Genomic DNA, 19467 nt, shown 5'->3' on the forward strand with positions numbered 1-19467 from the left:
AGGCTCTCGAGGCGTGGGCGTGGCCCTGGTTTTGCATGCAACCCACCATTCGGCTAACCCCGGCTCCTAATTAATTATGTAACTGACGAAACATTAAACAAACGCCTAGCCAGCGAGTTTATAACGAAAACGTACATAAAGCCAGGAAAATCCGAACGAAACTCTTTTCTCACGCAGCCGCTTATTAACCGCTAAATCTTCTTCGTTGTCTCCCCGCAAAATAATGAGCCACACTTTAGATTATCTCACAGGTGCTCAGCGCAGTGCGAATCTCGAATTTCTTACTGCTTTGTGTTTTTACTGCTGGTCGGTGAAACTCAAGTTTTACTCTTGCCGGCGATCGGCAGCCGAAAGACATAAAAATATTTAACGACATGAAAATGTCTGTTTCGCTTGCCTTTTTATGAAGAGGAGATGGAACTTGAATTCACTTTCACGCCGAATGGCGGAAAATAGTGTGATACTTAGGTATTAGCGAAAAACGGAAACATTTGAATATATCTTAGATACGACAGCTATAAAGTGTTAATTGTTTCGCGCGTTTGAAGTGAGATTGCATAAGAGATTAGCAGAGAGTTATGGCAGAGTCAAGTTACTCTGTCGACTGGTCAATGACTTTAGAAAAATTGTGTAACAATAATAATAAGAAACGTTAAGTGTGTGGCTAGATGTCAAGTTCTTGCAGCCAGTACTAAAGTAAAGTTCGAGTGGGTTCATCTGCGAATTTAACAGCACTTCCCCATCTAAGCCTTTATGAGAAGTAGTAACCGAAACAGGTCCTGTACGTTTAATGCGTCAAATGAAAAGCCGAAACAATAAAAGTATTATGAGCCTGAACATATACTTTAAATAAGAAGATATCACACGAGAAGTATGTTCAACCCACTCGGTGATAATACTTATTATCACTTCTGACTGATCATTATGCTCCGAAGATTAGGTTTGGATATGTTCCCCTTTGGAAAGCATTTCGCGGTAATTTATTATGTGGTGAGCATGTAGGGGCTCATATTTCATTGGTAATAATATTAATTATCACGGCTGACTGAAAGCACCTATATAGTTGATGTATCTGGAACAGAGCACAGAACAGTGTAGCTATACATACTAGGTGAAATCTGGGCCCCTGGGGTTTCAGGGCTCTGGGATCATCTCGGTCTCCCAGGTTTTGGCCCCAGCATGGTGCCACCTACACCCGGTCGCATCCAGACCCACTCTACCCGTAGTACTCCTCCGAAATATTTCCCAGGCGGCGGCGCTTTTCACACATAAAACTTCGCCCCACTGAGGGCCTCAGCAATGTTTTTGTTCTGATTGTCGGTGGTGCAACTGTTATTGTATATGCACAATAGGAATCCCGAGCGCATCTGTAGCTTTAATTAAACGCTGCGAACACACAGCGAACAGCTCAAGCAATTAAAGCTCGAACACAGAAAGGCCGGGGAATGCCATGGAATGCCAGAGAATAGCATCGAAGACACAGAGTTCCGTTCCGTTTTCATTCCTGGGCGAGCAAAGCCCCCAAAGCCTCCCAAGCCCCCGTGGAGGAGCCCTGGTTTCTGCTAAGACTAACGCCAAACTAATAAAATGCACACCAGGAATTACATACATTGCGCGTAATGTGAAATTAGTTGCCTAATTAACATTAGGCCGTCTCCCCAGGGGTTTAGCTATGGAGCACCCAGACTACCAGGTCCCCATACTCACACCGTGTACCATTTCAATTGCAGACAAAATGTTTCTACGCCGCTGCACCTTACTGCTGCTGATCTGCCTAATTGCGAGTGACGCCGCCAGCGCCGCACGCAAAACAAAGCGTCCTGTCAAGCCGGTCAAGCAGACCAATCCGCGCACCAATGTAACGCCTTCGCCGCCGGCCGTCGCCTCATCGGGCAGTTCCACACCCGCCAGCACCAGCAGCACCACCACCACGGAAGGAAGGGGCGACCAGGAGGCAGTCACAGTGGGATCTGCGGCTCCAGCCGGCAGCGGAGAACTTCCCAAGCCTCTGGTCACGCCCATCGAGGTGCAGCCCGAGGCGAAGACGGACAAGCCGACCGCTCAGGAGGAGGACTGCGATCCAGATATGATTGGCTTTGAGATTATTACCGGGTGAGTTCAGTTCTCAAAACTAAGTCACAAACTCCGTTTGCCAAACAATGTCAAAAATTGCACTAGAGATTAGAAATGAAGTCTGCCTTTTTGTCCAAGTTAGTTTAATCAAAAAAATAAGCAAGCAAACAAACATTATTATGGAGTATTGCATAATGAATGGAAATGTTACTCTGAACACCGCCACCTTTTCAAAACTGTCACAAAACAATGCGGAGTTTCACTCAGCCCACAGCTTGCGCAACCGCCGGCATTATAGAAACTTGATTACATTTTATGGCCACTTGTTATTTTCACTTTTGCTTTTCTTCTAAAAATTTGAATTTTTGAGCGACAACACAATGGGCCGGCCACAGGTTTATTCGTGTCGAATGAAATGCACCCCGACATCTGGGCCAATTAACATTTCCATAAGAAGAGAAGACGGTGAAGACGGTGAACCCAGAAAGGGAACCAGCTAAGGGAATCCCACCAGCACAGCACCGCTAACTGGCATATGCAAATTGTGGCTTCGGTAGGAGTGACGCTCTTTGGCTAAAACGTGACTAATCCATGAACCGAACTCAAGCGAACTCATCGCCTGCCGCAAGTTCGTTGCCTCAGTCTTTTGTTTCGAGCCGTCTATAATGAATACCCGCTATCGCAAGAATGTCCGACCACTTTCGTTTTCAATCGAATTGGGAATCTATTAGTGGGACCGGGACCATAAATCATTCGGCAATCTGGGAATCGATCTAATTTATAAATCATTTTTCTCCCGCTTTTCAGCTACGTGCTTTCGGCTCCCTCGAAAATGCTGGACACTCTGCCCGGCACATTGATGCTAACCGACTGCTTGGAGGCCTGCCAAAATAACGAGTCCTGCAGCGCTGTCAACTACGAAACCGGATTGTGTGTGCTGTTCAAGACGACCGCCGATAAATTGCCAGGTGAGTTAGAAAGTGTGAGAATTTCAAACGGCTGTGTGCTGTTTTATATTTCTTTTTTGTGCCAAAGAAAGCTCAATAATTCAGGCGACTCAGCGACTCGGCGGCTCAGCGACACAGCCACTCGGCCGTTCATTCATTCATTTACTCAATTACTGAGTTCTAGTTCATGCAGGTCGGCTGCGGTTGTCGTGGCCCGGGGGCATAAATCACCCGCGTGTTCGCAAAACAAAATAAATAAAAAACAGAAATAAATAAAAGCGAACCTGCAGCAGCACACGCCTCTTGCTTTTACGCACGACGCGGTTTTTGGCCCGGCCTGCAAACTAGATTTTTGCCTATTCTGCAGGCAAACTGGCTTTTGGCATAGTAACGCATAATTTCTGCAGCCTCAGCCTTCCCAGTCGAATCTCGAATGTCGATGCAGTTGTCGTGGCTCGGCTGATTCAGCTGATTCAGCTGACTCTGCTCCAAAAGACTGGGGCTGTTGCCCGTTTCTCAACGCCTGTTACTTCGCAGTGAAGGGGCGTGTGCGTAAAACGCATAAAATACGCACAGCGCCGTTGCCTATCCCCCTTTTCCAGCCTCCCGTCTTCCGCCTTCCAACCACTTTTCATTTCTCAATTTCTGCGTTTTCAGGTTCACTTTCGCGCTCGCAGTTTCCGGTTTTCACCATCTACGCACAGAAATCGTGTTTGGGCGTGCGTCCTTGCTCGAAGGCCTGGTGCATCGATCGCGTTCAAGGTTACCGCCTCCCGGAGCACGTCAAATCTAGTCAGACGGTTCTGTCGCGGCGCGACTGCTTGGAACTCTGCTTGGGGGAGACCGAATTCACCTGCCGGTGAGTATCAGCTTAATCAAGTTGATTCTTTTACTTTGGTCTTGGTTATCTGACAATGTAAACATCATATGAAGTGACTAGTACTTAAAGGCTTGATACTTGATAACAACCCTGTACGAAAGGTTTTAACAAATTGTATTGCATTCTAAGATTTAGACAAACATTGCTAACACTTGATGATTTCGAGCGCCCTAACTCGATGTCATTGCTCTCGTTCGAACTTGCCAAACTTTCCTAATTCCTTCTCGTACCGCTTACTTTCTTCCACTACCTTCGCCACTCGCTTTCCGCACTTCACTCTTCCCTGTACCGCCCTATACCGCTCAATCCACTCAGATCTGCGAACTACTACCGCCACTCGGGTCTGTGTGAACTGTCCGACATGGACCGCATAACCTTGTCTGCTGGAGGAAGTGTGGAGCCCTACGATGGCGCCGACTACCTGGAGAACAACTGCGCCGAGGAGCCCAGCAAACTGTGCGAGTTCAAGCGGATTTCGGGAAAGATCCTGAAGACAGTGGATTCGGTTTACCAGGACATCAACACCATCGACGAGTGCCGCGATCTCTGCCTAAACTCGCCCTACAGGTAAGGTATTCTAAAGGCGAAAATTTTGAGCCCTCTCTGATAGCCGCCTTAATGCAATCCTGTTCAGATGCCACTCCTACGACTACAATGACACTGGAGACATGGTCTGCCGACTGTCGCACCACAGCCGCGCCACCTTGACCGATGTGATGGATCCCTACTTGGATGTGCCCGAGGCAGCTACCTATGAACTGTCAGCCTGCTACAATGTATCCATTGAGTGCCGCTCCGGTGAGATGATCACCAAGATTAGAACGTCCAAACTGTTCGATGGCAAGGTTTACGCCAAAGGAGCACCCAAATCCTGCGCTGTGAACGTGAACAACTCGCTGGAGTTTGACTTCCGCATGGGCTACAATGACCTGGAGTGCAATGTGCGCCAGAGTGCTTATGGCAGATATATGAACGACATAGTTATCCAACATCACGACATGATTGTCACCTCCTCCGATCTTGGCCTCGCAGTCTCCTGTCAGTACGATTTGACCAACAAAACAGTGCTGAATGATGTAGACCTTGGAGTAACTGGAGAGATTGAGTCCTCCCTGAGCGAAGAGATCACCATTGATTCGCCCAATGTGATCATGAAGATCACCTCCAGGGATGGCAGCGACATGAAGAGGATCGCAGAGGTTGGGGACCCGCTTGCCCTGCGATTCGAGATCGTGGAGCCCAACAGTCCGTACGAGATCTTCGTGAGGGAACTGGTGGCCATGGATGGCTCGGACAGCGCCGAGATAACGCTGATCGATGCTAATGGCTGCCCCACCGACCAATACATCATGGGCACCATCCAGAAGCTGGCGCAAAATCGCAAGGTGCTGCTCTCCCAGTTCGACGCCTTCAAGTTTCCTTCGAGCGAAGTGGTCCAGTTTCGTGCCTTGGTCACGCCCTGCATTCCACGCTGCGAACCCGTGATTTGCGACAGCGAAGATGGCGCCAGTGGAGAGCTCAAGTCTTTGGTTTCGTACGGGCGCAAGAAGAGATCGGTGCTGAATGGAACTGATGGAGGTAAGTAGTTCTAGTGCAAGGTAACTCTTCAGACTGATGATATATAGATGTCAAATGTATAAAATAATAATTTATATGATGTTGAGCTGCTTATGAATATTTTCGTTTCGATACCGATCCTCACTACAAAGTCATTTCCCCTTTCTTGCAGCCGAGTTCTCGCTCAGCACACGCCACCGTCGTGATGTGGGCCCTGTGGATGATAACATACTGCTCATGCAGTCCATACAAATCACAGACAAGTTCGGGTTCCAGCCAGAGGATGGCACCACTACCCATGGCAATGACAGCGGTCCCCACGAGAAGGCCTATGCGGGCGTGGCCCAGGACAAGCTCACTTGCCTTAATGGCTATGGTAAGTTGGATGTTCCTTTCCGGGGGCTCTGTGAAAAAGCCCAATCAAGCGCAAATCAAAGCTAGCTTGATTTGCATAGACAAGCAGGAGGATCAGGAGCTGAAGTTAGAACCGAATCTGCAGTTGGACGACATCGTGTCCTCCGCGCGTCGTGAGGCGCTCAGCTTGTTCTTGGCTCGCTAATTTTGATAATGAATCAATTTTTCATCATTGCCGACTTGAGCAAGAGGCCTTAAATTAGGTTCTTCGTTGTCCAGAACGTGTTCTGTGTTATGATGCTGGACTGGCTCGTTCCTGGTGTCTCTGCTGGCTCACGACCAGGTCACTAGTTCACCCAATGCTGTGCAGCAGGATTCTGCACGCCTCGTTTTCGTGCGGCGCGAAAATCTTTCTGCACAGTTGGTTGTCCATCCAGATGGCTGCTGGGTTTTCAGCTCCCGAGCTCCGAGCTCTCGAGCTCCAAAGCTCCAGCATCTCCCAAGTGTCACTGCTTTTGTGGAGCAATTTCCAGGCCGCGTTGAAGCGTTAAATTGACAGCTCGTTAGACGAATGAAACTCCACTGGACCACCAAACATCAGGCGCACATTCAGTTGTAATTACGCGCTGCATTTCCAGGCATTTCGAAGCATTTCAAGGCAGATCAGAGGCGAGCAAACCGAAGCAATTAGAGCAACGGTTCTACCTGCGCTTAAGCTCATTTGCCGCACACATTGCCCACTGAAATCACCTGGCCAACTTGGATGTGCGTGTGCACCCAGGAGAAGATGAATCTTGGCCTTCATCTTTGGCATGCAGAGCGGCAATTTAACGCCGCATCAACGACACCCTGTAATTTGTGAAAGCTTATGAGCACTTTGCATTCTGCAGCGGTATTTATTTAGAAATGGATCTTTCTCATTACATCAATCATTTTAATACTAACTCTATGATAGTTCAGGCATCTAATTTCTGGCATTATTTCAAACTGGCTTTTCTTTTAGATGAGTAGTTTCGCTTTCATCCAATTCTCCATAGTTCAGTGTTTTTCAGCTTGGTTATCTTAACCAACTCATATGGTTATAAATTTAGATTGTCGTTTCCTTTCGATTTTTTGTTTATGGATCTCAGGAATGCCATTCCGAAATGTAGATTTATATTTCCTACTAATCGATAAACCATTTTAGTTTTCTTGCTTCTCTCAAATCCCGGACTCCTGTCAGTCATAAAAAATAAATCAAGTTAATGAATTAGTTCCATGTCAATTTTAGCTCAGTAATTTTCTAGGGTTTTCCTATTGAATTTAATGTTCCCTTCACGGCAAAGTTTCCAATAAACTTCAATGGAAATTTGTACGTTTAATAAATCATTCATTCGCTTTTAATGCTTGCGCAGCGAGTTAATCCTTTGGATTTACACAGTTTAATTTTTATGAGCCTCCTTTCAGCAGATATCTGGATACACCTTTATTATTTCGAGAGATTTTCAGCGCTTTTCCTTGCTCTTTGTTCTGGCTTCAGTTTCATCAAATTATTTACCATTTTGTGGGCGCCGCGGTTTACTTGTTGCCCCCGAAACTCCCACAACTTCGTGGACCGTTTATAGTAATTGTTATAATTTTGTATATTTTCGTCGATTCCTCTTTTGTTGCTTTTTGTTACTGTTATTGTAGTCTTCTTGTTGCGATGAAAAAGCGGAGGCAAATACATAAATAAAAGTCTCAAGTGCGTGCACTTTGTTATTGAAACTCATTCAAGTCATGGAAATCATGATGATGATGATGACGATGTTGTGGCTCTCGGTTTGTTTGTTGATTTGTTTTCGGCTTACTTTTTATGGTCATTTGAGGAACGAGCAACCACAACAATGCTACCAAGTAATCTCTGATAGTCATCTGGCATGTCGTCGACGCTGTTGCTCTTAAATTCTGATTTCGTGAACTGGACAAAAACAGCAGAGGCAGCAACGCATGCAACTTGAGCACTGCAGCACAGCTCGACTTTGAGTTTGAGTTTGACTTTGAGTTTGGCGGCACTTTCACCCGATTTCTACCGGCTGTGGTTCGGTATTTCGTATTTCCTCCGCTGGAGCCCGGCTTATTTATGTGGCATGTTGCACTGTTAAGAACCCAGGCAAACGGGGAAACATGCGATGTCTAGGGTATAGAAAGTGAAGCCAGAGAGTCCAAGTCCGAGTCCAAGTCCAAGTCCGAGTCCATGCCGAAATATGCAACTCATGCATTAAATTGTCGTTGTTTTATTTCTCATTGTTTTTGTTTATCTTCAACTTGTTGCTGTCAAACTTGGTCACTTGGTCACTCTGCGTCTTGGGACCTTGGAGCTATATTCTTCTTTTCGCTCCTCTACTTTGGTTTCAGTCCACTTCGAAGTGGGTCAAGTGGCGCCCACTTTTGTTTTCTGTGATAACCAAGCCGATCCGAGGTCACTTCTGCCTTTTTTTTTCCTCTCGTTCTGGTTTTCCGCCCATCGAAGCGATCTTATCGGCATTTTGCCGGCTATCCGCAACCAGTTTCCATCGAAACTTTTCGAACTAGATCGGTAACTCGAGATAATCCCCTTGATTTATGGCGATAAGAGGCCGACTTCCCTTTTTAAAGAGCTCGAGTAACAATCTGGACCGAATTCGGGTTTTCTAATTCTCAAGTGGTCTAGGCTAAAGGAAGATTAATGATTTAATGAAATAAAAAGTGGGAGCTTGCCCTATTTCGACTTGTGTGTAATAATACTTTGAGAGTGAGGCTGTTTCAGTTTATTCCCATTGTATTGTAAAAAAAACCAAAAATTACAGCAGTTTTTTTCGCAATCTATTCTTTCAGGACTCATCATGGCAGGAGGCCTGTTCCTGTTGGCCCAGTTGAGCATCTTCGGCATCTGGAAGACCGTGCAGCGCCGCAGCAGCAAGGAGCGCTACCTATACCAGCACGAGCCCACGCCCACAATCACCTACGGAGCGCCCACCATGCTGTACGGACCACCGCCCAACTCCTCCGCCGGATCCTCGGCCTCGGGAGCGTCGTACGGGGGCAGTGCCAAGGACACGCTGAGCAAACTCTACGACAGCGGCATCAACGGGCGCTACGGACAGCAGTTCTAGGGGAGATCTGGGTGGCTCTCGCTGTTTGCCGGGAACACTTAGCTGGGAACAAACGCAATATGCCTCGAAAGCTTCAAAAGATTCGATGAGACTTGAATAGAAAATATTCGCCTAGCAGCGACACGTGAAATCTAAAATCATTGAGAACCCTTGATTAATCCAGCCTAGACTAAGTCTACGATTAGTTTACTCTCGGAGTTTTGACTCCCTTTTTTTACGATACAATAGAATGCGCGCTTTTAAATGCACTGGAAACGCACTGCAGATTCCAGCATTTTAAATCGGCGCATTGCCAAGAAAAGAACGGAAATTGAACCCGATAAATTCGAGTAAGTTTATAGAGCTACCAACTCGCTAGCGAAAGTTAGGCTAATTATAAGTTTAGTGAGAAATCTGCTTCATGTCCTCGAGCGTAATGCATTTATAACTATACTATTTATTATTAACTATATTGCTGCTCTCAATTAACCCGCAAAGTTTGCCAAATAATTTTGTATCAAAATGTTTTGCGCCAGGCTTCTGTGCAGGGCGGCATTTCCAAATTTCCGGATCCCAACAGTCCTCTTAACCTAACTATTAAATTTCGAATCATACTTCTTATTATTTATTAGCCGAGACGACAGGCGGTGCTAGTTATTAGGAACTGCTGAGAGACTTAGTTTAATCTCAAGCAGAAAGGAGATGAGGAGATGAAGAGTAATAAACGTAAATTAAATAAACGAATTGTACTGATTAAGTAATGCAATAAACCTTACGCCTAAATACAAATATTTATTAATAAATGTCTAAACATAAATAAAGCTGTCTGTTTTAATTGGTGAAAGAAGGCACATGCCAGGCAGCCACTGAATGAATACATTAATTACGGTGGCTGGGCAGGCATGTCGAAATTTATTAACGCTTTGATTAAGTAAACAGTTTTCCGTAACCCAGACCATTTTCCATTAGCATTAGGTCGAAGAAACTCGGAGAGCCGCTTAACCAAATTGATGTTTGTCAAAGCGAAAGACACCCGAGGAAATCATGATAATTTCACGGCAATTTGAGCAGGGCTCACATATGCCGCATACGTGGATATCTTTCAGTTGGGGGCCGTCCGACAAAAGTGTTAATCAAATTAAGAGGCGGCATGGCAGCGAGCTTAACCAGGCGTGTTACCATCTCTTTAACGCTCCAGCTACGCACGCCATTACAGCCGTTCTCCACTCGACTCTGCAGTCCTACAATATAGTGGGCCACATCAAAAATTCTGAGCCACTGCAGTGTCGATTAATCATGATCACGTTGAAATTAAAATGTGCGAAAACCCGAGTGCCGCTCGAGACATGTGCCTGCCGCCTTTACGAATGAAGATGTCTTCCACGGTCTTCCACGGTCTCCACAGTCGGGCCTCGGCTCCATCTTCATGGCATGAATGTCATCCGCCGCGTCCCTCTGTCACTGGCAAGGTGTTGGGAACGCATGTGCGTCGTGCCCCACGTTGAATAAAACGCCCCTATTAAGCTGCAGTTAATTGAAAAATACTGCCGTATCCGAATGCTGGATGCTGTGCAATATGGCTACAAGTAGTTTATAAGTCTGGTGAAACGAGATTGTGGAAAATATATTCAACTGAAGTTTGCATCGGTATAGAAGAAAATCCAACAAAATAGTTGAAAGTGCGTGAACTGAAGATCTGGTTTAGTTTCGTATATCGACAACAAATGTCTTCTTAGTGAATGTACCTCTGAAAAGGCTTAGGGTAAACCATCGAAGCCACGCGTTGACAATTTTTATGGCCGGTTCTGGTGCGTATTTGGCTTGGACACGGCTATGGAGTTCCCAGATGTAGTTGGAGATGGAGATGGCGATGGAGTTGGAGGTATAGCGATGCCGCAGCAGAACAGGCGTTGTCCAGTCGATCCGGAACATCGCCGCGTGAGCTTTTTGCTTTTGGTTTTTCTCACCTTAGAGCAGGCATGGAGAACGTGGCCAAGTGTGGGCTTATTGGCGTTGACAGCTATGCAAATGCTTGGCCATTAAGTCGTTGACTGTTAGCAATGGCTTTTAATTAGCGGCTTGGCTTTGGCCCGGCCTGGATTGAGATGGCCCAGAGCCCGGCCAGAATGGGCGGAAATTCCAGAGACAATGGCGTGGCGACACCTACACCCAATGCCACTTTGACACTTTGACCATTGAGGAAAACGCTTGCTCGCATTTTGCCAATTTCCATACATAAAGTTCGCATTGAACACCCTCACGCTTCGTAGACATTTGCATTTAAATGCCATTGCCATTTAGCTTGGCTTTGGACTTGCATTGGGATTGGGATTGGGCCTCGGATGGGATTGGATGAGCTGAAGATCTCGTTTGCAGCACTTCCTTTTCCCATTCGGGTTTTCTTTTCTGGCCATGTTGGCCTGCTCACGATTTCTGCCTCTTGGCCTCTGCTTTTGTTTGCTTTACAGCTGCTGGCTTTGATTGAAAAATTATGCACTTGCCATGGCAATGGGCATCGCCAAATTTCGCCTCCACTACGAGTCAGGGAAATGAAGAAGAAGTCGGGGAGGAAGTGGAAAGCCTTCTCCCAGTTGATATTCTCAAATACTCTTCCCAACAAAAAATAAAATAAAATAAAATAGAATAGGATAAAAACTTTTTGTGGGTTTTATAAAAAAATAGAGAGGGCACATTGTGTTGGAACATATATATAGAGTTATAGATATATTTTCTTTACTATCAAAATGCCCAGCCTTCCAGCCAGGGCATTAAGACAGACTGACAAAGTTGGAAGTTAGCACTTCAAGCGACGAGTGGCAAACGTTTTCCCGTTTACCATTTTCCATTTTCCGATACCAAAGTGGCAACAGCCTGAAAGCGAGGACGGTGGCTTGTTACTTTTCATTTCGCCAACTCCAACTCCTTCAGCTTGTCCTGCTCATTAGCAATTGCCCGGCATGGCAGCCAAACAGCTGTCCCTGTTAGCCAGTTTTCACCTAATTAAGCAAACAAAAAACAAACGTGTGGGAAACTGGTCGGGGAGATAACTTTCCCCGCCCCAGAAAACACACGCCCATGTCCCCGAATATATCCCACAGGCTAATGCTAATTGCCACGAACATGGGGCTAAGTAGCCAATGGAATGCAGCCGAAAACATTTGTCTCTAATTGCGGTTCAGCCCAATTGGGCAGGCGAAATTAAATTAAATGCAGCCGAAAACAAACAAGCGAGCCAGCCAACCCCAAGATCACCAGGAGAAGCTGAAGATTCCACGGCGGCCACAACAATTTGTGCAAAAATACAAATTGGAACATTTGCGGAGGCGCAGGCGTGTAGTAGGCAATACTGTGAGAATTTATGGCCCTGCTCTGGGGTCACTACCGGGATAACATCTGGCTGGCTGGTTGGCCCAACTCAGCCCAACTCAGAGGAACTGGAGGAACTGGAGGAGCTGGAGGAACTGACGCGTCGTGCGCAATGCGCATGCTTACCCAGCCGCTTTCAAACAAAACTGAAAACCGAAATGGGTAAGGACATTGACCAGGAACGATGCAAACCCAAGGCAGACAGCCGATTGCGGCAGTCGGCGGTGGAAACCCATTTAAAATTAGTGAAATGGTTCAGTACCGTTGGAGACTGGCGGAAAAACAATTAATAATTGCAATATATCTCTGGAATCTTGGGCAATTGCAGTTACCACAAGGGTCACTTCACTTCTGTCCATCAGCTTAACTTTGATTGCCCAAACGGAAAATGCCCAACTGCCTTTCATAAAGATGAGTAGCACTTGTTTATATCTCTGATCTTACGACCCATACTCGCTTTTGTAGCCTTAAAAAATGTTAGGCAAATATTATGTTTTGATTTATTGCATCCTGCATAATGGCCATGGTCATATTTTTTTTTTTACGTTAAAGTCGTTAAACGATTGGTGTTAGCAAGTAGCTTCAATCGTTTGACTGGGTAAAAATAATGTTGAAAAATAGGTAGAGAAGGCATCCTAAAACTCAAAAGCCATTTAAAAGAAACAAGGCACATCCTATGACTTAATGCTGCCGATAAGCAATCATCCCTCAAAGCTAATGAAGTGCTTAAGCAGACTATATAATCGATTCTATTTCGAGGTATTCAGGTAAATCTACCTTAACGCTCCTGCAAAAATCGCAAGGCCTAGGCATCCAAACAGAGCCCCTTTAAATTTAATTAAAGCCAGCTCTTTTAGTTGGCTTTCTGTTCTTCGCCTTCGTTTCCGCCTAACGGACTGTGGGACTTTTGCTTTCCGCATGCTGTGTTCCTTCCCCTTTTTTTATGGGCTTGGTTTTGCCTAGCCGCATCTTGAAGAGGGAAGAGGGAAACGGAGGCTGAGAAGAAGAGGATGGTCTGCCGGTTGGGGGCGTGCGTGAAAATTGCTGGAGTGCACAAGGAAGGCCGGCGGCGGCCCTCTCTCACGTTGCAGGACAAGAATCGCAGTAAGTGATTACGTAACCAGTGCATTGTACGCAGCATCTGTTTCGGGTTTGGTTTTCCTCCGTGGACTCTACTGTTGGCCATTGCAGTGGATGATGCCGCAGTCGGAGGATGGCTCTTATCAGGCAATCAATGGGCGAGAGGAAGCTGTGGCAAAATAATTTATTCACAACCATTATGCGCTGCGAATTTATGCCACTTCCTGGTGGAACCACTACAAATAGCCTTTTAAAATGCGATAAAAATAGCGCCAAGGGGTCTGCAGTGCACAACCAGTCAGGGAAGATGCACCACTCCAGTCCGGGGTGCTGGGTTCGAGATGATGGGGCGTGGTCACTTGGCAATGACTTTCAAGCATGAAACCGTAAAATGGCTTTTCAATAAACCCGACAGCAGAAGGAGGGGAACTGCCAGATGGAGCTGGGAAACTGGCGAAACAATGCGACAAATATTTGAATATGTTAATTAGTCTGTTGTTCCTGCCGTTGCCCGTTTTCTGGGCACGATCAGTTCGTTCTTCTTCTATCGCTGGACGTGCATCGGTGCAGTCTAATTTCATGTGTTGCCATCTTGTTAGCACACCGGTGAAGTTCTTGGCCCAGGATGGGGGGAGGTTCCGACCTGGAATCCGAACTTGCAACCGTTTTGCATTTTTCGCACCAAGCGCACTAACGAATGCAAGTGCTTAGAGATTCATATTCGTACTTATGATCGGTATGCAGGTTGGCCCACACACACACCAGCCGGCAATAAAGCTGCCAATGGTCGGTCGGCCAAGAGCAACTGACAGCATCAGCCTTATGGAGTCACAGGCCACCAGCGGATCGGGATCTCTACTTCCATCCGAGCGAAACACCGAACCCTGAGTATCCGATCCCCGCCCGCATTCCTTGCCATTTGCACGCAAAGCTAACTGCGGATTACAGTCGAGGTTCGATGCGCGACAAGGAGAGCCCGAGAGTATATGCCAGTAGCACTTGGTACTGCTCATCGAAATTATTACTGATATATGTACATATGTAGGTAATCAATTAGGAAAACTCAGCACGACTGTTTGAAAATCAAATCTCGCCCTGCCTTGTTATAAAATACAAACTATTAAAACCGTTATATAGCCTACAAGAGGTGCCCCAGAATCAATTGTATTTGAAGACACAGTGGAGGAGCGTTCCACAAATTGGGGTTCTACTGTTGGCTGGCATCCAGCCCGAAACTCACCTGTGGCTCACTCCTTGCGTGCGCCGACGCCTCAACTTTTGCTCCGACTTTGGCCTCAGGTTCGCTCCGACTTGGCTTCAACTTGGGATTTGGCAAGCGTTGGGGGCTTCGTGGCTTCGTAGGTGTTTCCAGGGGCCACAGCTGATGCCTTTGACAGCTACTAAATTCTCCGCTCGTCCGACGCACACGTTCCTTGTCCAATTTTGGGCACCAGGCAGATTTTCCTCCTGGCCGGCGCTTATCGCCTGGCCATAAATTCATGCTGTAGGTGTCTCGATCTTTTCGGGTTCTCTCTTTTTTTGGCGTTTTAGCGGAGGTCCTCGCCTGGTGGACACGCAATGAAGCTGTTTCTTCGTGCGCCGGAATTTCCCCGCGGCATGCAAAATGCAATTAACGGCACTTGCAGCGCGCCGGAAATTGACAATTCAATATAATGGGTTTCTTGTTTTCGCTAATTGGTGGTGCTTTTGCACGCATAAATTAAGTAAACACAATTCAAAGTCGTAATTAATTGGTAAACACAAACTAGGGCTGACAAAAAAGCTGGCGGCCATTTTGTAATCAGGATCTGTATTCGATTAATTAAGGCTTATCCGATGACATTAAGCATATAAGTCTATCGATCTGACTTCTGAAACTTTCACCACCAGCAAATCAAAAACAAAACTCAAATTGATTAGGTATACTAGATCAGCAAAAATTATATACAAAATGTTAGTTTGAATCAAAATGCATCACACTGACTGAAAATCAATCCTCACACCAATATCTGTTTCTAAATCAAGAAGACTTTGCAAAACAATTTTCAGATGTTCATAGAAAGCCCAAAATAGTCAAAAAAAAATGGCGAAATTTGAAATAGAACTTAATATATTATAAAAAATATAATTCATTTCCTGCACTGTCATAAATAAATCAACATGTAGCAAATTTAAAGCTTGACTCTATCCGCCTATTCACAATCGATAAGTTATCGATATGTATAATCGAACCAGTAAGTGAACCACCGCTGGTTCATTTTCTATTTACTACAGACAAAACTAAAAAGCTTAAAAAAATATATATAAAAACTTCATCATTCCGTTGCCAAATTCGACGATGAAATCTTTCGGTTATAATAAAAACAATAGCCAAATATATAATCCCACAAAACGCAGGAAACGAGTTTACTTTTGAAGATAAGAGCAACATCGGTGCTATCGATACATCACTGATGTTTTCACATCGATAACAGATGAACCAACTGGGCACCGCTGAGTGACGTGTAAGCGCAGCCAAAAAACCATTTCAATTGTTTTACCCACGATTTAACCGAAAGTTCCAAGACAATGGGTTCGTTCCGCCGCGACAAGGATGAGGAGGAGGACGGTAAGTAGCACCCTAACACCTGGAGCCAAGTAATCCGCCGGCCAGCGAAGCCAATCGAAAACAACCTAGTTGCTGGAAGGTGCTCCGCTGGCACAGACACACACTCACACACCCACTAACCCGACAAAGTCGAGAAAAATCGAGTTTTCCCTAAATTGATTGAGAAAATGAACTATTTTTCCCTTGCCTCGCACAAAAAACATCGCGGCCATCCGCCAGCAGGACCGAGCAATGCGTACCAGAACCTGGAAAAAACGTCGGTGCTTCAGGAGACACGCACCTTCAATGAGACGCCGGTGAACCCAAGGAAGTGCATCCACATCCTGACCAAAATCCTGTACCTGATCAATCAGGGTGAGCAGCTTGTGGCCCGTGAGGCCACCGACTGCTTTTTTGCGATGACGAAGCTCTTCCAATCTAAGGACGTGGTGCTGCGTCGTATGGTTTACCTGGGCATTAAGGAGTTGAGCTCCATTGCCGAGGACGTCATCATCGTGACCAGCTCGCTAACGAAGGATATGACCGGCAAGGAGGACCTGTACAGGGCCGCCGCCATCCGGGCCTTGTGCAGCATCACGGACAACACCATGTTGCAGGCCGTTGAGCGCTACATGAAGCAGTGCATTGTCGACAAAAACGCGGCTGTTTCTTGTGCCGCATTGGTTAGTTCCTTGAGATTGGCCACCACCGCCGGCGACGTAGTCAAGAGGTGGGCAAACGAAGCCCAGGAGGCCTTGAACAGCGACAATATTATGGTGCAGTACCACGCGTTGGGTCTGCTCTACCACATCCGCAAGTCGGATCGGCTGGCTGTCTCCAAGTTGGTCAACAAGCTGACCAGAGGCTCTCTGAAGAGTCCCTATGCCGTTTGCATGCTGGTAAGTGGAGTCTGTACCCTAAATGGTTCTGTATAAAACAGATTGGAAGAACAGATTTATTCCCCTTCATGAGAAATTTGACTAAATTCGTTTTACATCCCCCAGATTCGCATTGCCTGTAAGCTGATCGAAGAGGAGGACATTCCCTCTGAAGAGCTGTCCGATTCGCCGTTGTTTACGTTCATCGAGTCCTGTCTGCGCCACAAGAGCGAGATGGTCATCTACGAGGCGGCTCACGCTATTGTCAACCTCAAGAACACCAATCCGCGAATGCTATCGCCGGCGTTCTCCATCCTCCAGCTATTCTGCAGCTCGCCGAAGGCAACGTTGCGCTTTGCGGCTGTGCGCACCCTCAACAAGGTGGCCATGACGCACCCGGCGGCGGTGACCACCTGTAATCTGGACCTGGAAGGTCTCATCACGGATTCCAACCGATCGGTGGCCACTCTGGCCATAACTACGCTGTTGAAGACCGGCGCTGAATCCTCGGTGGAGCGTTTGATGAAGCAGATCTCCACGTTTGTGGCCGAGATTTCTGATGAGTTCAAGGTGGTGGTCGTACAGGCCATTTGCGCTCTGTGTACCAAGTATCCGCGCAAGCACACAGTGCTGATGAACTTCCTCAGCGGTATGTTGCGCGAAGAGGGTGGCCTTGAGTACAAGACCTCCATAGTTGACACCATCATCACGATCATCGAGGAGAATGCGGACGCCAAGGAGTCCGGTTTGTCGCATCTGTGCGAGTTCATCGAGGATTGTGAACACGTTTCACTGGCGGTGAGGATTCTTCACCTGCTGGGCAAGGAGGGACCCTTCGCGGCCACACCCTCCAAGTACATACGCTTTATCTACAACCGCGTTATCTTGGAGAGCCCTATTGTGCGAGCAGCCGCGGTCACGGCCATGGCCCAGTTTGGAGCATCTTGCCCAGCCTTGTTAAGCAATATTCTCGTTCTGCTGGGTCGTTGCCAGATGGATCCGGACGACGAAGTGCGTGACCGCGCCACCTACTACCTTAGCATTCTTAACTCGGAAAGGCCAGAGCTGTACAAGAACTACATCATCGAGAGAGAGAATTGTTCTCTGGCTCTGCTGGAGAAATCGCTGGTCGATCATCTGAATGGCGACCTGGACACACGCTTTGATATTTCCATTGTGCCCAAGGCGGCCATAGTTAAGCCGGTGATTGCCAACGATGTAATGCTAGTTACCAGCAGTGCTCCACGGCCGCCGAAGATCACGCGGGAGGAGGAGAGTGCTGCACGTCTGGCACAGCTGCCAGGCATCCAGGTGCTGGGCCCCATCCATCGCAGCACAGCTCCCATCCAGCTGACCGAAAGCGAAACGGAGTACACGGTGCAATGCATCAAACACATTTTCGGTCAGCACGTGGTCTTCCAATTCGATTGCTTGAATACGCTGTCCGACCAAATTCTGGAAAATGTGCGGGTGGAGCTCACGCTGCCGGAAGGATTCACAGCCAGGGCGGTCATTCCATGTCCCAAGTTACCCTACAACGATCTGCAGACCACATTTGTCATCGTAGAATTCCCGCCCGACGCAGCCAGTTCCATCGGTAAGTTTATTATTTCTCCCACAAATTTTTGGCCATTAATATCTGATTTAACATTCTCATTTTAGCCACCTTCGGTGCCACTTTGCGATTTGTGGTCAAGGACTGCGATCCCAACACCGGCGAGCCGGACTCAGATGAGGGCTATGACGACGAGTACATGCTAGAGGATTTGGAGCTGACGGTTGCCGATCAGATACAGAAAACCAGAAAGAACAATTTCCAAGTGTCATGGGATGCAGCTGACACAGAAGGTGCCACAGAGCAGAGAAAGTCCATACAATGATTATTAATACTATATATTTGTAGAATGGCTACAAGCCGAGGATACCTTTGTGCTATCGGCAGTGACCACCTTGCAGGAAGCCGTCAACACTATAGTCAAGATTCTGGGGCTGGGCGCTGCAAACCTCTCTGAAAATGTACCTGAGGGTACGCACCTGCATACGTTGCTCTGTTCAGGTACGGATTCTTCGCTTTGAGTTGTAGGACGCATAGTAAAATCTTTGCCCTATTACAGGAACCTTCAGAGGCGGCGCCGAGATTCTGGTGCGGGCCAAGCTGGCGCTTTCAGAGGGCGTCACGCTTAATCTGACGGTGCGCAGCACAGATCAGGACGTGGCGGAGCTCATAACGGCGGCCATCGGATAAGACAGCGAGCCATGCAGGAACCTCGTTTGGTTTTTGCGTGCTGTCAACATAATCTGAACTACGAAACAGAAAATTACACCTAATCAAAAAATAATTCGTACCTTTAAGTGACTGTCCCTGTCCACAATTCGGCATGTGCAACATTGAGTATTGCTACTGCCCATTTCCAAAAAGTTTATGTGGCCCAGCGATGCATCCTCCGAAATGTATCGCATATGTTTATTATCCCCATTTAGCCTGTGCATTTAGCTTAAGTATGGAAACAAAATATTAAAAATACATGTATATGCAATGCAACCCGACCTGAAGGCGTTTATTTGGCAGGTGCTTTAAAAGTAGGACACTTAAATGTTTTTTACTGATTGCAACCTCGTGAGAACCGTACCTCCAAAGAGAAATTGCTTCATA

General features: G+C 46.8%; 2 protein-coding genes across 4 annotated transcripts; both read left to right on the forward strand.

Annotated features, from left to right (window-relative positions):
• Positions 1-1735: 1735 nt before the first annotated feature.
• LOC122621535 lies at positions 1736-8924 on the forward strand. The gene is made up of 7 exons (XM_043799433.1): positions 1736-2112; positions 2881-3041; positions 3678-3879; positions 4216-4467; positions 4535-5478; positions 5630-5833; positions 8647-8924. Exons 1-7 carry the CDS (start codon positions 1736-1738, stop codon positions 8922-8924), a joined length of 2418 nt encoding a protein of 805 aa, XP_043655368.1.
• A 6894-nt stretch (positions 8925-15818) lies between these two features.
• On the forward strand, positions 15819-19361 carry LOC122622141 (coatomer subunit gamma). Of its 3 annotated transcripts, none has more exons than XM_043800356.1 (6): positions 15819-15957; positions 16177-16835; positions 16941-18411; positions 18477-18662; positions 18718-18870; positions 18929-19361. In XM_043800356.1, exons 1-6 carry the CDS (start codon positions 15918-15920, stop codon positions 19057-19059), a joined length of 2640 nt encoding a protein of 879 aa, XP_043656291.1. In that variant the 5' UTR covers positions 15819-15917; the 3' UTR covers positions 19060-19361. The 3 variants fall into 3 exon arrangements, with proteins under 3 accessions (XP_043656291.1, XP_043656292.1, XP_043656290.1); XM_043800357.1 differs by having other exon boundaries at positions 16180-16835; XM_043800355.1 differs by lacking the exon at positions 15819-15957 and having other exon boundaries at positions 16110-16835.
• Positions 19362-19467: the final 106 nt, after the last annotated feature.

This window comes from Drosophila teissieri, chromosome 3R (assembly GCF_016746235.2).
Source record: "Drosophila teissieri strain GT53w chromosome 3R, Prin_Dtei_1.1, whole genome shotgun sequence".
Taxonomy (NCBI): domain Eukaryota; kingdom Metazoa; phylum Arthropoda; class Insecta; order Diptera; family Drosophilidae; genus Drosophila; species Drosophila teissieri.